We start from the raw sequence: 21,451 nt of genomic DNA on the forward strand, positions 1-21,451 counted from the left end.
TAAGTGTACCTAACGGTGAACCCTGTGTATCGTACAGAAGCGAGCGAGGAGCAAAGTGTTGCTATGCATTATTAATATACTCACACCAGCCGATGAAGAGGAAGACCCACTTCCTGAGCTTATCAGTGGAGTAAGTCATCACTATGGCTGTGTGGAGGTAACATCCCTCAACGAACATCCAGAAAAAGTTTGTCACCACAAAGTAGTTGTATATTGTTGTGATTAATCTGCACCAAGGCTGAAAAAGGAAACACAGCAAAGTTAATTTTAATACTTTATATTTTAGAAATGTCGGACCTCTAATGACTTTCTATATCATCATGTTTTCAGCACACACAAGACTATAAATCCCCGCCGTTACCTCGTTGCTCTCGTGGATATTGTGGTCGATCAGCTGCAGCAGAAACCACATGACATTCCTCAGTATGAAGGTGGTGATCAGGTTCCAGTGGATGATGTTTCGAAGACACCGTATGCTCCTGTATCACAAGTCAGAAATATTTTATTCTCATGTGTTCTCAGCAGCCTCGTCCACACATTCACCACCTCACGACTGGACTACTGCGATAGCATCCTTTATGGCACATCCTCCAAAATCCTCAATAAAATACAAAAGTGAGCTTCCTGTCTGCTCACCCACTCTCGCACCAAAGATCATATCACCCCAGTCCTTCAAAACCTCCACTGGCTCCCCATTCAAAATCCTTCTCATTACTGACAAGGCCCTCCACAACCAAGCCCCCTCCTGAAGCCTTTTTAAAGCGCTATATATATAAATGCATTGGCTTTACTTGTCTAAAAATAAAGATATAAAGCATGCCAAGTTCAGACAGCTATCACTGCATTATTTTGATGCTGTTGAAACTTAAAATCATGCTGATTTTCAGGCAACTTCAGGATTTTAAGGAGCGTCTTCTGAGCAGATTTATGGACGTTTAATCCCAATGGCCATCAGAGATGACAGAGTTTCTATCCTTGGAAGGTTAAAGTCACACTGAATATAAAAATACATCATGTCTGTATGATCAAATTTGACTCGGGGAAAAAAGGAAATTGGGATTTATTTGACACGTCTTGAGGTTTAAGGACTCCCACAAGGACCCTCTTCTGGCTTTAAAGAGCCGCTAAATGATGAATTATTTTCATTTTTCAGGCTTTTAAAAGAAGGGCTCAGATGATCAAATTCTCTCATCCTGCCAAGAAGAACCTCAGTGGGAAAACACAAAGATGTAGATTGTTCATTCAAATCTAAAGAGATTTAATAGCTCAAAAATATTGACTGTTTTTGTTGCTTTAACCGAAAGAGATCAATATTTGCCTTCAGAAGCCCACATCGATCAAACCACCGCGAACAACTCATCTGAGGCTGTTTAGTCTCTGCCCTGTTCCGTCATGGTGGATGTAGGTGTATGCGCGTGTGTGTGTGTGTGTGTGTGTGTGTGTGTTTGAACCAGGACATGAAAATAGGTACGACTGCTCAGAAGAAAGGAGTGTTATGAAATGCACATTATGTCCACAGTGTTCCCGCTGAGCCGAGGCTGCACGGATACATCCGTTAATCCGAGTTAACGAAAGCAGTCAGAGGATATTACATGTATTTTCACTGATTGTCTCCTGTGAGGTCTCATGCATGCGGGACACATTTAGACGGAGACTATTTCCGTACTTGCCTTAAGCACAAGAAGAGAATGAAGGCCACGACGAGAGCTCCCACGGAGATACAGTGGCCTAGGTAGTTGATGATCAGCGCTATTTTATAATGCATCGGGTATTTTCTCTGCAAAGGAACGGGAGAATTAGACTTCTTTGATGTCACAGCGAGGCTACAGAACAAAGAAAAGACAGTAGACTTACATTTACACATGAATAAAACCAGGTTGTATCTATATTTTGGCTGAGGTGAGAAAAAGCAGATGTCATTGACACACTTCAGATGCCAAATGATCCGAGAAAATGGAGCAAGACCCAGAAACACACACAATCAGGAGACATGATGTGAGGTAATCAGGCCAAAACTCATTATATACAATACATCAATCTTACAGCGAGGCCTAAGGGCTTTGCTTACAGCGACACAGACGAGGCCGCACTTGTGAATTAGTCAAGTCGTCTGGAAACAAATGTTTAGATGCTTTAACTGCCCTCCGCTGCGAACTAAAACACAGCTCAGTAAGCGTAAAGCAATCAAAACAGCATTTCCTTTGCCACATGTGATTGGCTTTCCCCGTGATGAGGGTTTATAACAGATTGCGCACAGGACGGAGGACGTAGCAGGATTGCACACTGACCTTCTCCTCCAAAATGGGCTCACAATTGGAGTAATTGCTCTTCAACGCCCACGTCCCATTATCCATGCATTCTCTGTAAGCGCTCCCTGCAAGAAAAGAGCAGAGAAAACAACGGGATTGTAGCATTGTGGCAAACATTGTTGACGTCTTAAAAAGCTTGTTGAACTCTTAATTTTCTTTCTCTGTTCAAATCCTCCCATCTGTATTCGACTCTGCCTTCAGCGGAGTCGGAGCGGGCCTGTTGTTTGTTCTGGCGAGGTTATAGCAAAGTGTTTGCCGAAGCAGGTAAGCCGAAACATCCTCGTAATTTCTTCAGAGCGAGGTTCAAACTTGAGCACTATATCTCTCCGAGCGTCACACAGAATACCAATTCAGCAAAACAAATTTTATTCATAGTAGGGAAATGCAAAGCCTCTTACTCTGTCACTTTATTTGCATATCTTTAAGAAACCGCTTTTCCACAATCAACTATGAACCGCTCCTCAGCACGCTCTCAGCTGGCCTTTATCTCCTGAACACGGGAACACATAGAAGGAGAGGGGCGGAAACAGAGCAGCTATAAATGTATGAAGTTTCTTTTCTTCTGTTCTATTATGACCCGGAGCTGAGGGTGATCATTTTAACTTATCTGCTGCCAAGATAGCACTCATTTATTTAGGTTTTCTATTATTATGGATGAAAACTCACATTCATTACGGTTTCACTGCCGTCAGAGGCCACAGAGTTATACTGTCAGAATAAATGATTCAATACTGAACACTTTTATTTTACCAGACAATATTATCCCAGATCAAGGCCTCTACTTTTTAATACCTGGTTATCTTTAAGTCCAGTTTATGATCAGTTCATTTCTACATGTTAATCAATCAATCAGTTTTGACTTCTATACTGTAGCACCAAATCACAACGGAAGTTATCCCATGTCACTTAACATATAGAGCAGTTTTACACCGTAATCTTTGTGATATTATTTACAGAGACCCAACATTAATCGACCAATAAGCAGGCTCGGGGAGGAACAGAATAGTAACAGAATAGTCATGTAAAGTAACGGCGTTAAGTCATTAGGATGGCGCTGTTGTTGTTGTTATTTATGATGTGTCTCTGTACTTTTGCTGTTTGTTGTAAATACTTCTGTTTTGTTAGTGTTTCTGGTGGGCACTTAATAAATAAATAAATAAATAATAATAATAATAATTAAAAAAAAAGCTGAAAGGAAACCAAAAAAAACCTCTGTGTAAACCGTTACAGAAAAAAAGAGGGAATTAGATTACAGAAACATTTATTAAAAATGGGGATTACTAGCAGGATTACAATTTCTAAAATACATTTTAAAACGAAGACGATATAATACCAAAGATGCTCTATAACAGGGGCTCTCAACTGGTGGGTCGAGACCCAAAAGTGGGTCACGGAGCTGTTTTTAGTGGGTTGTGGCAAACGCTCTAAGCTGCACTTTTATTTTGAAGGCCATGGGTTTCCTGTGACTTGCATGTAGTTTATTCACAGTCCATGTATTCACTAACTGGGTAATCCCAGCTACATTGGTCGTTAGCACTATCGCCTCACAGCTACAAGGTTCCTGGTTCATAATCCCAGTTCAGCTGTAGGGGGCCTTTCTGTGTGAAGTTTGCAGGCCCCCCCCATCGGTTAGGGTTAGTCCCACAGTCCAAAGACACGCTCGTTAGGCTCATTGCTGACTCTAAAATTGCCCGTAGGTGTGAGCGTGAGTGTGACAGACTCTCTATGTGTCAGCCCTGTGTTTGACTGGCGATCAGTCCAGGGCGTACCCCGCCTCTCGCCCTGTGACAGCTGGGATAGACTAACCCAGACTGTACAGGATAAGCCGTATAGATAATGGATGGATTATCAATGGTAAGAACATTGAATAACATGAATTATTCCCCTGGGCAGTAGCAGTTTAAACACATCTCACACGAGGGCAGATGGTCGTTATTTAATTCATTCGTCGTGACTCAACAATTTTTGTCGACACCAAAACAATCTGGTAGAAAGTGAAGACACCATCCACCTCAGAAACGCCTACAGCGACGCCTGCAGCAGTGGCATTAGCAGAGTAAGACGCTTTGCATTAGACTTAATGTTACATAATGTGACATTTGTTTCTACAGAGCAGAGAGAAGAAGACTGAGTCTGGAAGCTAGAAAGAAATCCTTTAAGCAGACTCATAATATCCTTTCATTTGACTTATGGCGGCACCAACTGCATTGTGATTACAACATGCTGCTCATCAAGTAAAATCCCAATCCCCAGCTGTTTATCTCAGTGCTAAATCAAAGCTGGTTAAATCACATGAATGAGTGGGACTTGAATTCCCAGAGACACAGTCAAACAGTCAATTACAGTAAACACTGTGCTTGTTTGTTGGAGTTTGTGAAAAACTGCCTCAACATGTTCATTGATCAGCTGCCATGTGGCATTAGCAGAGTTCTCCTGCAGACCATGCAGCCGTGATGCGACGGTTCTGATACATCTCCTGCAGGGTTTGAACATGAGCTAAGGAAATGAAAGGGGAGAATCCGGGCTGTTGTTCTTTGTTAATATGACTGGGGAGAATTTGAAGTAATTTCAAGCAGAGACATTATTTCTTTTTACCGCAAACTAGTGCCAGAAAATGAGTTAGTTTAGAGTTAGTTTGAAAGCTTTATGCGATACACTAAAGGACAATTAAAAAAGAACATGAGCAACAAAAAGTAGTTTAATAATTTCCAAAGCGCTATACAGGTGACTCTTAATGGATTTTTTTAGATGAGAGAGTGATTGATTTATCCACAGGGAAATTGTTGTGCAACCATTGCAGAATAAAGTTGGAAAGTAGGAGATTGCCAATATAGAGAGTGCAAAGATTTACAACGCTTCGTATCACAACTGCAATGTGCAAGTCCAAAATATGCAAAGTGCCAAGAAATTAAACAGTTAATGATCATTAATAAACAGTTTGACGATGAGGTGCAGAGTCATTGATTATGTCCTTGTTATAATGTTACAATTTCATTTAGCTTTTGTCCAAAGCAACGTACAACTGCCCTGTACAACATCAGGAAGATCAGACCCTACCTGTCAGAGCATGCAACACAACTGCTGGGACAGGCTCTCGTGATATCACGCACTGACTACTGCAGCTCCCTACTGGCAGGCGTCTCTGCATGCACATTCAAACCTCTGCAGATGATCCAGAACGCAGCAGCGCGACTGGTCTTAAACGAAACCCAAAACAGCACAAGTCACTCCACCATTAACATCGCCATGGGGATCACCATTAAAAATGGCTCCTGCCTACCTGAAGGCCCTCATCCAGGTCTACACTCCCTTGTGCTCTGCCATTGAAAGGCGCCTGGTACTCCCATCACAACAGGGCTCTAAGTCGCTAACTAGACTCTTCTCCTATGTAGTCCCCCGGTGGTGGAATGACCTACCAAACTTCATTCGGTCCACAGTCCCTTTCACCTTTAAGAAACAGCTTAAGTCCCAGCTCTTTCATGAACACCTCTGCACTTAATGATATTGATGATGAAGATATTGAGGATGATGTTGATTAGGATATTCATGATGATTACAGAGACTGTAGACCTGGACGGGGAGTTCAGGTAAGCGAGAGCCGTTTTTGATATTTCATGTATTATCCTTTTATTGTGGTTGACCCTTAGTGTCCCATAAGTCAAGAGTTGTAATGATTGCAATCTAGTGAGAAAAAGTGGAAGGACGATTACACAAACAGACTCAAAGAGAGCTAAAAACGGAGGCTGGAGCATAGTCAGCACCCCGGGTCTCTGCTGTGAATCTCTCTGCGTGAGGTAGATGAGTTTTTGAGTTTGATTGCCACAGGAAGGAAGGATTTCCGTTCCAGAGGTCATGTGGAGTACAAGTTTGTGGACAGCGTCTTCAGATAAAAGATGTGAACGTGTTCATCAGTTTCTCTGCAAACTGTTAATCACTTATTGTTTATCATTCCACAATTTCTACTGGGAAATGCAAATCCGGGCAGGGCAACACATCCAAGGAGTGTAGGGTAAAAAGGAAAGGGTGACAGGACGGTGCCCTGTGGAGCTCCAGTGATGCTCACAACAGTGTCAGACAAGCAGCCCTGCAGTCTAAAACACTGTGGACATGCAGTCAGGAAGTCCAGGAGACCAGGGGAGCGTCTACATGCATCACTGTCAGCTTCTTCCCCAGCAAGTCAGACCAAACAGAGTTTAATCCCCTGGAGAAATCTACGAACAGACTCTCACAGTTCCACCCAGCCTGTCCAGGTTAGCATACGTATGCTGAAGTAGTTAGACGATGGTGTCGTGCACTGCCACATACTGTATGTCTTGTAGGCAAACTGAAAGTGATCCAGTGACAGTTTATCCGAGGGCTACTGCCTCAATTGGAGGCACTAAGGCACGTCTTCTTTCATATAGGAAGCAGACAGGATGCGTTGTATAGCACGGGGACCCTCTCCAGACTCATGTTGAGGATGTGCTGAATTACACAACACAGCTGGGCTGATCAAGCTTTGAGTACACTCAGACTAACTCCGTCGGGACCTGCAGCTTTTCCTTTATTGAGTCTACACAGCTCTATTTTTATCTGCTGCTCTGAGAGGATGTGCTATTATGAGTAATCAGAGTTTCCTTGGAAAGTACTTTGTCTGGCAAACACCTCAACTTTTCTTATCGAAGTGTGAAGATGAAGTGTGGATGCCTAAGATCACTGGGATTCTTTCACTGATTTTCTGAATGATGAACTAAAGTATTTAAATGCAACACCACATTGTTTATATGGTCATGGGAACAATAATACCACACCAGGGAAGTGCACCAGGGTGTTTGGAACATGCCCCGTGTTTTATCATCATTATATGCACTTCAGTTTTTTCAGCAACTTCTTAAAAAGACACATTTTAGTTCTGAGTATGACACATTCTTATCATGAGACATATTATATCTGCAAACATCATCATGAACACTAATATTACACCTTTATAGCATCTTTTAACATAGCCTGAGCTCATATCAGAGCAGCAGCACAAGATGCTGTCCTGATAACGTTCCCCGTCTCTGCAGGCAAATCTCACAGCGTGTTTGTGAAACAAGCAGTGATGGAGCAGAGATAGAGGAAGGGAAGCAGGTTGAGAGTTTTGTCGCTGTGAGCTATTCCACTGAGGCAGGGCCGATTTGAGCCACTGGTGCAGGCAGAGCACATTTCTAACTAACTGAGCCATCTGTGCATTACGCATGAGGAAGCTATCCTGTTCACATTTTTATCCTGACAGTGCGTTAAATTCACACAGTTAAAATTAAAATCACCCACTGACTTAGTGCCTCTGAGGTTTGCGTAAGAATAAAGCTGCCGCGCGAAGGTGTGAACAACGCTGTGAGCAGCACAAACGCTGACCACACTCTGCTGGTGTAAAGACGCACAAGGAGACGAAGAAATGTGCAATTCCAAACCGGACTAATCTGTGCCAACATTGCCCACCTCCTCCACTAGCCAGCCTGCCAACTCTGCTGCTTTTCTTGGAAGGAAAAAATATTTACATGCAAAGAAATAGCACGCAAGTGATCGAGGATTAGAAGCTTCTTTGTCGAGATAAAGGAGGAGAGGAGGTTTGAATAACATACATTTGGGCTGAATTGGTGCACAAGTGGTACTACATTTAGGGATTAAACTCATGTATATGAACCTTAACGTACATGTGAGAGGTCATTAAAGGGTAACCCACATTTACAATGATATCGAGTCAATTAAAGCAATATAAGAACCAGAAAACAGATGTGTTACTACGGCTGCAGCGTACGGTGTTGGATCAGCAGTTTGTAGAAGAGACAACAGATAAAAGATAACACAACATTATGGAAACAACAACGTGCCGTTCACAGAGGGGACCAGAGGACATTGTTGTTCTTCATGCCGTGAGGTGCAGTGCACACAAAGTAGTGCCAAATACAGTTCTTACTGAAAAGTGAAACGAAATATTCAAATATAGTGTATAATTGAAACCACTTTTGATGTCCTTATAAGTGGATAAATTATGTGTGAAATAGACCCTATCTGCAGCATATAGCCTAGCTTCTGTGCAGCATATAGCCTAGCTTCTGTGCCGGCACTCCGGCCGGTTTCTAAACACTAGGGCCGTGCAGACCGGCATCCACTGTATGTAGTACACTCACTGTTTAAGTATCTCACACAACCCCACTTCAAACAAACCGAACTATCCCTTTAAAATCTCAGAACTGTGGATACATTTTAAAACAAGGTAAGACTAAAAGGTCAAATAAAAACAGGTATGCATTAAAAAGCCATTAAAATGTACTAAAATGAGTATGTTCAATAAATTATTAACATGAAATAAAGAAAATGCACTTATTGAAAACATTTACAGATAGAGTTTGAGAGGTTTAAAATCTTTTCAAGTTCTGACCTAACTTGTAGAACATGTAACAAAAACCAAAAACATTAAAGATTCAGTTGTCGGTTGTGAAATAAATTTGTAATATATTATACAAAGTTTTCAGGGTGGCAATTCGAACAATCTGTGCCTGTGCTGCTGCCGAGTTTGACCTGCTTCTTTCACTTCATTGTTGCTGTGCTTCCAACTGTAAGACCTGCAGCGAGTAATATTACAGTACATCATTTTTCACTTAGAGCGCGCCCTGCTTTGTCTGGTGTTTGAGTTCTCCGGGCTTTGGTCTGTCACTCGTCTGAGCCAGGAGGTTGTTTCCTGATTGATGGACTTTAACAACAACATTAAAAAAAAAAAATCCCCGCCTCCTCAAAGCTCGTGAAAAGCTGCTGCTCACAGCTTTTTTACAAATTACCCACTTGTTTCAGCAGCTTTGTGAGAAATGAGTTAAACTGTAGCCGTCCTTTGGATGAGGTCCAAATTGAAGTAAAGATGAAAGGCTGTAATATCTCAAAGATGAGCGATCAGAACCGCACACCTGAACCACTTAAAGCAGCTTTTTTTAGAGCATTCGGAATTTAGTTTTAAGAGCTAGTGACAGTTAAACTAGGCCATACCATAACAGCATGTGAATCTGACAGCCCATTGCAGAACTGGAGCTGCATTCACACACATCAGAGGGTAAACGAGGACATGATGGCAGGAGTCATGAGGACAAACATACAACGTGACAAAACAGAATGAGGGTGAGGATGATGGAAGAGTATAATAATCATTGTTTTAACTACAAACAATTATATAGTAATGACTATAATATAAAATGTATTAAACACTATAGGTAGCACAAATATTCGATATTTATTAAAGTTGGCCCTATTTTTGAGAAGCATCATCAGGCTAAAGGATTGAAAAATACTACATTTTATGAACTTTCCCTAAGTGGTAATCTCGAAGAGGTTTCGTTCTCTGTGGCGGCACTTGTGGCGATAAACGGTAATTGCAGGAGTGCTTATCAGATATCCAGACAGTGTCGCATGTGTGTCGTCCACGGTTGGCTCCGGTTGTAACTCTTGATTTTCCTCGCTGACGGTCGCTTTCCCTTTTAGACTGTTTGCCTTCATCTGAGCGTCGAATTTGTTTCTTTTCTTTGGATTTTCACTTATTTTTGAAGTTGTATCTGTAGTCATCGATCTTCATTGTGTCATTTTCCTGACAATTTTATTTTTAATCAGTTATGTCATGCTGTCAAAAAGGATGATTGACAGCTCTGTTGACAAATTCGGCTCCTGCAGCTGATCAGTTCCGGGTGAGCAGAGCGGAGGACAGTCCGCGAGTAGAAACGTAACTAAAACAATCACTACAGTCATTGAAGTTTCCATACCTGTGAACGTTAACCTCAGACCAACACAGAGAAGCTGTTCTGCTGTTAAACACGCCGGCGTGCAGGATCCTTGCTGTTTTTTCGGTAAGTTAAGTGTGTGTTTGGGTTAGCGGAAGTGGCTACGGCCGCTCCACTCGCCGATCTCTACTGTGTAGTCTCTGGCTCCATATGACGTCACCATCGCAAGATGGCAGCGCCTATCACAGGGGCTATTTTGGCATCAATTAAGTACAATGGGAGCAGATGGAGACACGTTGTCCATCTATATATACAGTCACTGCATCACTACTAAAACTGGAGTTATATCCAGGAACAACTTTTTGCCAACTAAATGAGCTTGTTATTTCTTTGCAGCAGATGTTTTCCACTTGAGTTGATATTTAATGCATTTCCCAAAGATAGATGTATTTATGTTGTGTATGCGGGCTGGATAACGAGCCTGTATAAGATAAATAAGGATTTTTTTTAAGTGTGAATCATGCACTGTTGTGGAGTGACACAGTTCCAATATAAAGCTGGAAATTAGCATAGCAGGTCCCCTTTAATATCAAGGAGGGCATTGTAACTTTAGACAGCTTAGAATGACTGCAGATTAACAAAAGGCTCCGACACAGCAGTTAATGCTTCAGCCTTCATAAGTCCTGCTTCTCTGAGTTGGTACATTAAGAATTACAGCTGATGCTTATGGGCATTATAAAGCAGTGCTGCATTCACTGTGTCCTTGAGAAGGGAACACATACCAACCAAGTGCAAAAGCAAGGAGCCAGTTGGTTTTAGCCACAGGTCATCCTGAGCCAGGTAACAACCAGGCGACAGTTCTGGACGGCTTCAACTGCACCCACATGTAGAATGAAAAGAATGTCTCAACAACTGGAGGAGGAACTGAAAACTACATGTTTCATTTATCAGCGTGTCCTCCGCTCTGTTATTAAGAGACACCTGTGCTTTAAAAACACCTCTCTTCAACATCTTTCCATCTCTCTCTCTCTCTCTACCATTGTAGCATATTATTCACTCAAATATATTTAAACAAGAAATACATCAGACACAGTATTATATTAAATAAAAGGAGGATATTGAATGTTTAAGGTTAAATATTTCTCTTCAGTACACTACATAATGTCCTCGGGCCAGTGTCTTTAAATTGCACAGTGTGAAGAGACACAATGAATTTTCGAGCCTTTGAGTACGTCCAGTAAGCTCACATCACTTACCCAGGAATCATTGCTAATGTAAAATACATCCCATAATTTCTTGACTACACAAAATCTATGCAGTTGGAACACAATACATAGGCTGCAGAATTTTGTGAATGAAAAGTGTGTTTGTGTGCAGATCAGAACAGAACCAATGTTGTAGTTCTGCTGCTTCAACATTTTCTCTGAACTGTCTGACAAGGTTAAAGCACAAGAATGCTAAAATGCTCAATATCCTTCTCAGCTCTTTAGACAGCCATGTCAACAGGCTCTGAATAGCAGGTAGCAGGCACGCTTTAGGAGATGTGTTTCAGACTGTTCATTGAAAAGTTGATTAAAAAATACTCTTAACTTCTGAGATTCGTCTTTATCGGGAAACCTGGACGCAATCTTTTTGAATGCAACTTTGTTTTGTCATGATTGTTTTTTCAAAAACTTTCATTCTGAGTTTAATAACCCAACTATGGTCTTCTCTTTTACTGTGCAAGCTGTGGTTTTTATGGGGAGCAATATAAGCACTGAATTGAAGATACTGCCTGGAACTGTTAATTAAAATATACCATTTTATGTTTCTTTTTCGCAGTGTATTTTAGAGCCTGTATCTCATCTGCACATCTTATTTCTGCGTTTCTCTGGTGTAAACGACCGCCCCTGCATATTTTATCTTAGATGCAAAAGTGTCCTTTTCAAAGTGCAAATGAAAACATTTCAGTTCCTCACATGTTCCCTGGATTCATCATCCAGCTGAAAGTGTTGTCTTTGTGCTGTATGATGGGAAATTTAAACTGGTCTCTCTCTGGACAGACTGCCTCTGAAAAGCTTATATTCATACATCACGCGACCTGTGGTTCACATCATAAATTGTTAGTCTCCAGCGAGTCCAACCTGTCAACACTAACATCCCAGCATGAAAATGTAGCTGTTCCAGCGTCCTTGATTGACCCAAGTTTGACCAAACACAACACGGCAGATCAACCGCTTCACAAAAACTAATAATGTCCCGTCCTTGTCACATTCACTGTTATACATTTTGTCAGAGGTGCTGATCTTTTTCAAAGCAAAAAATAACAGTCCCCGACTCTCTGGCATTTTCAGCACACGCTCCAAAACATGACTGGATTACCTTAAATAGGAATCTGGGGCATTTATTCTAAGCATGTATTAAAAGCAGAGACTATAGGAGATGACAAGTCACACTTACATCATCAAGTATTTAAACACATTATACTGGGTACAAGATTTCTGCGACTATTTTGGTCTGATTCTTTAAGCTTTCATATTTTCAGACAGATGCATTTGACCCTTGACCTTTACCTGGAATTAGCATGTCATTACTGCAATATGCAAAAGGAAAAAGCCTGTCCTGTCGTATTAAAAGACTTTCTGAATCTTATTACAGTTAATCCTCAGAATTGATCCAGGAAAATGAAGATGTCTTACTAGGCTGCTAATAAAATCAATTTCACAGCCAAAACACAGTTTGGAAATCAAATACCCTTTAGACAAACAGAGCTGGATGTCTTTGTTTTGTCATCTGTTCCCTGTGTGACACTTTGACACGCACTCTGGCTTCTATAAAGAGAACAGCCAGAGGGAGAAAAATAGCAACAAAAAAAAAAGTGCTGAACTTTATGTGTGTCATGCACACGAGTGGCTTCTGCAGAAGTGTAACCGACACATTTATGCAGAAAATTAGACACCCACTTCTACAGTCGACTCTTAAATACGTCTGACTTAAGAGTAGATTGTAGTCGGACAACGGGAAAAAGATCACAGTTTGTTTCGGAGGCGAACAGGCAGTGTAGATTTAGAGCAGGCAATCTGCCCGGGTAGAAATGCCACTGTTGTTTTCCTGTTTCCTCAGAGCGCCTGTAAGCCGCCGTGTCTGCTCCTCCTACGTCTGACAGTTGAGATCGCAGTGGGAGATGTGGCTCTGGAATTGCTTCACCAGGTTCGAGAAGGAGACATTTCTCACAGTGACTAAGACCTGGTGCAGCCTCACGGACAGTTTCACGATGTAACTAGTCACATGTGATAGCTATAAATTATATAATACACTGAAATAAAGTAGTTTTATTCCATTACATTAACTGAGGAAAAATATGTAATTAAATAAAAGTTGCTATTTAAAATGTTGGTGATAACAAGGTGATAACGTCATATATATTTCTGTGTTCATAAAGCTGATAGGAAGAATATAACATGAATTTTGCATCATTTCGTCATGCCTTCTTTTGGCATATTTCCGGACAATGGGAGTCAGCAAAAGCCACTGTGATAAATTTGAGTGCAACGCCCTTAAGGAAAGGATGGCTAAAAAAGAGCTTTCACTGTGTCTAGACAGACTCTGTTAAATGGTTACTATGTGCTAAAACTTGAGGTGTTGTTTTTTCTTTGCACCTGCTGCTCGTCTACAACAAGATATTTCCTTATGAAAACAGAACAGAAGTCAAACATTGCGGTACAGTGTAAAACATGTTTAAGTAGGAAAACATTTCTTTAAAGTGGGGGTATTAAGCTACTTTCAAGCCCCATTTTTCACTCTGTGATACCTGTGGAGTAGCTTAGCATAAGTTAGTTAAAAAAAACTCATTTTTTCTCACACTGGTGCTCTGTGTAGGCCCTCATACAGCCTCTGCCTGAAACGACTCAGTCAGCTCTGTCCCTTTAAGAAACCCCACCCCTACAGGCCCACTTTCTTCTGATTGGCCTGCTGAGGCTGCACTTTGTGACGTCACAAAGTGTAGCGTGTAGAAAAAACTGCCTGAAACCTTGCGTTAACAGCAGCCTGCCGACTGCTGAGAAGCCTGGGGATTACTCCAACATACTTTTACCTACAGATTTGAAACTTCACCCACGCTTAGTGCGGACATCCAATATTGTAACATTATATTTATGTCTTAAAATGTGAAACCGCATAATACCCCCTCTTCAAAAAGTATTAAACATAATCAATGGTACTATTACTTTAAAGAGATAATAAAATAGTCTGAGTACTTATGACATTATGACGTATTTAAAGCTCCAGTGAGGAGTTTTTATCTGGTTATGAAACAGACTGAAATTAATTCTGCTTACTTAATATGACCTACAAAAGCAAACCAGACCATCGGAGACAAGATTGATTATTTCTATACAGTTATTTTAATGTCTGAAACTGCTGGTGGCACAAATTTAAAGTGAGTGATGCATATGACTGTTACAGAGGGCAGGATGAGATTTTTTTGTTAACATCCATCACTTAAGCATGTACAGGACAAAATCAGCATAAGGATAAGAGGTATGGCTTTGTCCACAGGGGGCGCCAGAATCAATTCAAACCGAGAGTTCCTCACAGGAGTTTGAACAAGGTAAAAAGTAACCTGTTACCTAAAAAAGTAGCCTTCCCAGCACTACATCGACCACCAAACAACACAAGCTCAGGTCAGCCTCCACTGCAGCATTGTACTAATAACATAAGGCTGAGTTCCCGGTCTAATGGCTTTGGCTGCTTGCCCGACCTACCTGCTACAATCATGCTTTGCAGTCACACATAGTACAGAGGCTTACTGTGTCTTTATCCAACATCCATGTTGCATAAGGGGGGCTGGAACAACAAAATCAAAAATACAACACCACACTGTGACTTTCATGTTTTTTCACAGACTTTCTCCCAAAGGTTGGAAACATTTGCAGCTTGGTCAGCAGGACAGTTGTTTAGAGCTTCACTGCTTTTGGGTGGAATTATTTTCCTCTAAAGGTTGTAAAAAAACAGGTGGTGTGAATATTACTCTTGAAAGGTGAGAGGAGAGAGAGGTATTGACAGAAAATGGGCATTAATAGCTATTTTTTGAAGATGGTTGAACATGCAATGGGAGGAGTCCTAGATGTAAATACAGGTGGTTGAAAGTATTGAAGAAGCACAAAGACGAAGACGTGTTGCTTCGGCTATAAGTTTCTGCATTGACTTCAAGGTAACAATAATCTGATTTACTTTCTAACTGCGAATCCGAATCTGATGAATTTACAGAAACAGCTCTGAGCTCTAACTAAATACCTGAAAATCTTTTAAATTAGGTTTATGTTACAGCATCCCGAGGGAATGATTATTCCCTACATATGATCCTATTAAGTCATCCAACAATCTTCTCCTCCTCAAAGAATCATCCAAGCAAAGAAGATGTCAATAACTGACTGCTTAATCACCATCCAGAGATTACATGCATCGATGGTAGAGACGAAGCTTAAGTGCACTCTGCATGAGCTTAGTGTGTAATCTAGGCTTTTAATTGCTTCCGCACTATGGAGAGGTTGTTTATTCATGAGAGATATTCATGAATGTTAATACGCCCTGTGGTAAAACATTATTGAACTGAAAGAATATGTTCTTTTTGATTTGGCTTAGGATTACTCAGATGTCTAATAGGTTGGTCATAATTAGAAGAAGATAATTTAAGGTGAGAAGAAAGCTGCTTTTCTAAGAAACAGGGGCAGGTTTTGTTCTGGTGTCAGTCGCCTTTTACTGCAGGACACATGAAGGGGAGAGAAAGGAAGAGTGCAGTATTCAACTGGTATTATTCTGCTAAGTAAAGATGTTCTTTGTGTTTCTTTATTTCTGAATATGTAGATTTAAAAGGTTGTGAAGGTCATACATGTCAGGCATGTCAGAGGGTACAGCAGAGTTCAAAGAGAATTGTTATTATTCATGGATGTTCAAAGCTTGGTGAACCAAAACCCTATATGCAAGGTAACAGAACCTGAAATATACGTGTTGTTTTGCTTTTAATAAATAACTGTTCTGCATCTATATTTCAAATAGGTTGATAAGTGATTTTAATGCTTTTGAGTGTTCATAAGTTTAAAACTCAATATTAGTCAGGCTAATTCTACACTGAATTATTTGTGATGATTATTTTCTTGATTAAGCCACTAATCGATTTGATTCATAAATTGTCAGAAAATAGAATAGTTTTTCTTAACAAGAGTCTAGTCTAAAAGGTTGTACTCATAGACTATATAAAAAACATTTGGAGCGCCCCCTGCTGACTGGCTGCAGTATAGGTCATAAAGCCCGCCTCCTCCATGTTAACAGATGGGACATGAGTCAAACTATAAAATCAAAATACACACCAAATACATTCTTATCAAACATGGTTTCTGTCATTATAGTTAGTTCTTATCATTCTGATTTATGTCCAAGTGTTAATTTTTTTGACAAGTTTATTTTTATTAGTTATGTGATGCTGTAAAAAGGATGATTGACAGCTCTGTTGACAAATACGGCGCCTGCAGTCGATCTGTTCTGGATTAGCAGAGTGGAGGAGGAACGGCGAGAGGAGACGTAACTAAAACAATCACTACAGTCAGGTAAGTTTCCATATCTGTGAACGTTAACCTCAGACCAGCACAGAGAAGCTGTTCTGCTGTTAAACACGCCGGTGAGCGGGATCCTTGCTGTCTTTCCCGGTAAGCAAGCATCAGGCCCTGGATTAAAATGTCCAACCTTACAGTAGAATTAAACATTGGCTACAGCCTGATGTAAAGACAAGGATTTGGTCTTTGTGAAGGTTTATACGGCTCACTTGTTTTCATTTTATTAAGCCCTCAAGTGATGCACAAATAGGGGTGTGGTTGCTTTGACTGACAGGTTTTATAACTTGGTGTTTCCCAACTCCTTGCTCATTCTCCAGCACCACCCCGTCATCCAGAGAAGGTCACTTCAGGCTCAATAAAAACAATACGGCAACGACAAAAATGCAACCATTCCAGGCCTTAAAACTGCAACCGTTTGACCGGGGTGCCAGTGAGGTTGCAGCCTAACAATAATAATGTCAGGGTTTGTGAGTCAGTATCTTATTGATTTTAAAAACGTCAAAGGTCCCAACAATTAGAAAATGTATTTAGAACCCAAAATAAACACAGTCAACCAGCAACATAGACACTCAATAAACAATTAAGCACACAAACAGAGTAAATTTAAATGGATTATTATTGCAAAAAGGTCAAAACAAAACAAAGCAAAAGAAAAACGTTCCGTACAGAAGTTAAAGAGTCCAGTCCGGGATTTCTTTTAACCAGTCCACAATCAACACCTCAAAACACTCAAAGTAAATCTTTTGCATTTTCAGTTAATTTAAACAATTACAGTTAACTGTCAATCAATTTAGTTAATTTCCAACAGAAAACAACATTACAAATTAATGCGGAAACAACAACAGGTAAAGCTCACGCATCTGACTACAGTCCGGTCAGTCATCAGTCGGACTCCGTCACATCAGCCGCTGTATGTTTACGTCCCAGGATTACAACTCCACCGTCTTCAGATCCAAGTACAATTAAACGGAAAAGCAAACGCGGACTTTACAACAGGCAAAACAACAGATGCCACACAGAGACCGACGTGCCTCACTCGACGCAAGCCGACGTCCTGGCTCACTCAAATATCATTATGTCTATAATGCAGTAGTGACTTGAGATCGCTACAAAACAACAGTTCATAAATCAGTGGCTATGCCCATTATTTACACAGTCTATGTATTTATTGGGCAGGATACCTGTACCTAATTTACTTTAAATCCATACAATAGTAATTAAAACTTTTCACAGTTGCACAACAGGACAGCTCATGGAAATTGACACTCTTCCTGATAGTTCCTGAGATAGTTCATCTGGAGTAAAGGATTTGACCATAGCTGTGCCATAGCTAAAAATGACTAAAACAATGAATTCATTATCGGCAATGTGGTTGCCTGAAAAATAGCCAACACCCAGTATCATTTAAGTTTGGATAAAAGCACGAGTTGTAGCTTCGTTTATACGCTTCATACCGTGAACATTTGCAATAAAAGGAGAGAGTTTGAGTAAGTGCCAGTTTGTCTCCTTTAGTTTCACAGTGAACACTGAATCTCTCTTTAAAAGCGTCGTGACTTGAGTGATGACCACTGAAGCAGACAGGCCCACAGAGCCCGAGGAAGAGTTGCTTGCTAATCTTTTTTTTTTTTTTTCTCACAGCTGTGTCTCCTCAGCTTTCCTGCTCCTCTTCATGCCTTCATGACGCATAAGTAATAAGTACGATTGTAGGTCAGAGATGCAAACGTTTGCCCACGTGTTTGCTGTCAAACTCTCACGCCTCACAGCTGCACCGCTGTCGGCTGGTGAGAGAAAATGAGCAAAAAGGCCGAGCGCTACAAGTCTGTGGCCCCGAGGGAAACCGACAAGCCAAACATATAAACGGATCACCAGAACGTATACACATTACACAGATAAAGAGCAAGCATATGCTGTCACATGTGGCAAGCACTGTATCCTAGTCATTTGTTGCAGCTCACTGCAAGTACACACAACTCCAGTTTTATATAACAGTATCACAATAAGCTCCAGAGTCCAATGTTCACTGTCAGAATTATTACATTTCATACTTTAGGAGGGGATTGTTGTTGCTCGACTAGATTATACTCAGTGACAAAATTATTTTCCAGCCCAGCAACTGTAATATCTCTAACCGCACAACGCTCATGAGGAGGCAGTTGGGGATTGGACGATTGAGATTTTTGTAACTGAAAGTCAACACATCTGGTCTAATACGTCATGCCAACTTTTCAAAATCGCATCAATTGAACCATGACCTTCTCGAAACTTCACCGAGTGCTTTGAGTTGCCAAAAGGACACCATGAAATTCCAGTTGCTGAGGACAAGAACATAAGTTGGAATTTAGAGATGTTTTGGTCAAAGAACAAACTTTGACATCAGCTGGGTCGTGTCATGGTTTTGTTTAAAGGGGAAACAAGTCAATATGTTGCAAATGAATTTGTTCATGTAAAATATATAAATCCAAGGAGGCATATACACAACTATAGCTAGAGATTTGCATCAGAGTCTCAGAGTCCATCTTGCAAATGGTAAATGGTAAATGGACTGTACTTATATAACGCTCTTCTAGTCTTTGCGACCACTCTAAGCTGCTTTTACACTACATATCATATTCGCCCATTCACACACTGATGGCAGAGGCTGCTACGTTACGTGCCCAACTGCCAATCAGATATCACATTCATACCCGTTGGCTATGCCACCGGGAGCAATTTGGGGTTCAGTGTCTTGTCCAAGGACACTTCGACCAGAGACATGAAGCCTGAGGGAGCTGGGGATCGAACCTCCGACCTTCCGATTGAAAGACGACCGTCTCTATCACTGAGCCACAGCCGCCCAAATGTCTGCAACCTGTCGTCAATCATCAGGCTTCAAGTTAATCTGTAGAGTTGTGCGTAAGAGACTCATGTTCCTTCACTTGAGACCGAGAGGCAGTGCACACACAAAAAAACATTTCGTTCATGGAGAGGAATAGAAAAGATCAGTATACTTTTAAACCCCAGTGGAGATGATGCGACAGAAAAGTTTTCAAACTTTGTCAAAAAAGAAAAGGAAAATGTTTGGAAAGAAAAACACCTGTAAAAGTCATTAAGCAGAGGGAGAAGCCTCTCCAGAGAGATGAGATGAAAACCAGCAGCTCCGGGTCTCCAGGGATGTTGCTGATCAATACAGCTAAGACAACTGTTTCCTCTGCTAACAGCTGCTGGGACTTTAGGCTCTCTTAACAAGCAGCTTGGTCGGTCCTCTGAGTTTTAATGTGTGAAAAGGCCTGTTTGGGAGAGTGGTGGAAATAATAGGAAAGAACTACCAAGACATCAATAAAGCACTGACTGAAATGTAACTGTAGGAGACAGGGTTGGTCATTCGGCATCTTTAAGTCTAAGTCGGTCAAGGCTTCACGTTTGAGACGAGGAATTTAATAATTACAAAGCTCTCATAATTGATTGTGTATAAATAACATCATTTCAATCAGTCACTAAATGGTACGTCCTGAAATGTTTTGCTGTCCATATCACAGTTAGCAGATAGCTGTTAGCATACACATGCAACGTTAGCTAAGATGTTCCATATGTTTTCAAAGCAACGCAACACCTAGTGACAGCTGTGTAGCATTAGCTAGTAATGTATTCTAACTGAACTAACGTGAAAGACCCACGGCCAAAAAAAGCTCAACAACCAGACTTTACTCCCACAGCCATACAAACAACCGTTGTCAATACTGCGGCCATTTGTAATGACTCAGCGCCAACAGTTGGTGTGAACAGATGAATATCTGTGTGACTATTCTTTTGATTGTTGCTCAGAATTTATTGCAGAACTTTCTTAACAAATATCCAAGTTTAACAGAGCCGAGTGAAAGACAGCAACAGTCACGCTTTTTGAATTCAGATTCAGATTTGGACAGAAACTAATTTTTATACTTTTAGATGTTTACTATTGTGTACATAAGACCCTAAACATAGTTTTATGGCTATTGTGGATTTAGGTTTTTCAGCAGCTTTAAAAACTGTCTGTTCCAGTCTTGCGCTGTACTGTAGTATGTGTGGATGCCGAGCCTGTGGTGAGTGCAGCCTGGGGCAGCCGAGGGCTGATTTACCCCCTGTGGTACTTGGTGTGCAGTGGCTAGTGAAATGTTTGCTACACACGCTGACCTGAATTTGCTGTCTGACTGCCCTCTTAGCCATTTCAGCGTGGAGAAGTGGATCAAAGGTGCCTGAGAAGGGAAGATTCCCTGCAGGAGAGGTGCTTTCCAGAGGTCTTTGGTGCAATCACTGGATTCAGCAGAGACAAACGAGTTGTAGCGGGCAGACGTGCTTGATTCCCAGTACACATGGGAAGTCGGTTGCATCAGAGGGATGAGTGCGATATAAGGTGTTTGTTTTGTGGTTTGGGAAATTTGAGACCATGAATGTAATTTTAAATGTTAGTTTGTTCCTGCAATTAGAATATGGGAGTACTCCTTCACAGGGTGCTATGAGGACGTGATAGAAGATGTATGATGAAGCTCGTTTAGACCGTCATACTACTTTAATAGTACACACTGATGAGTCATTAGATAATGCTGATGGTAAAATTAGTAAGATTTTGACAAGTGGAAGGATTTCTTTTACACTGCTTAACTTCTTAAATGGGTTACACACCATACCTCCCACTGATCTACATTACAGCTTCATTTATTCATAAAAGACTTGTGCCCACAGGTCCGTCCTCAAACGTCCCTTGTGGCTCTAGACCTATTTTTATAACAGCGTTATCCTTGAACAAAGCATCTAAATGATTCTTATGAAAAGGACCATTTCTTGTGCAGGTGTTTGATGTTTTCACACT

The 21,451-nt window shown here is 41.0% G+C and overlaps 1 protein-coding gene across 1 annotated transcript in view; it reads right to left on the bottom strand.

Moving 5' to 3' along the window:
* LOC138611405 (corticotropin-releasing factor receptor 2) overlaps nucleotides 1-21,451 on the bottom strand; it is a 39,123-nt gene that overhangs the window by 10,717 nt on the left and 6,955 nt on the right. The window contains exons 3-6 of the mRNA XM_069684487.1: nucleotides 2,289-2,374; nucleotides 1,671-1,777; nucleotides 362-479; nucleotides 85-238 (exon numbers count right to left, since the gene is read on the bottom strand). Of these exons, the coding sequence (XP_069540588.1) occupies nucleotides 85-238; nucleotides 362-479; nucleotides 1,671-1,777; nucleotides 2,289-2,374 (465 nt within the window). The remainder of the gene's footprint in view (nucleotides 1-84; nucleotides 239-361; nucleotides 480-1,670; nucleotides 1,778-2,288; nucleotides 2,375-21,451) is intronic.

The sequence above is a fragment of the Semicossyphus pulcher genome, unplaced genomic scaffold (genome assembly GCF_022749685.1).
Source record: "Semicossyphus pulcher isolate SPU_LCO1_2020_fin unplaced genomic scaffold, fSemPul1.0.p SCAF_7, whole genome shotgun sequence".
NCBI classification, from domain to species: domain Eukaryota; kingdom Metazoa; phylum Chordata; class Actinopteri; order Labriformes; family Labridae; genus Semicossyphus; species Semicossyphus pulcher.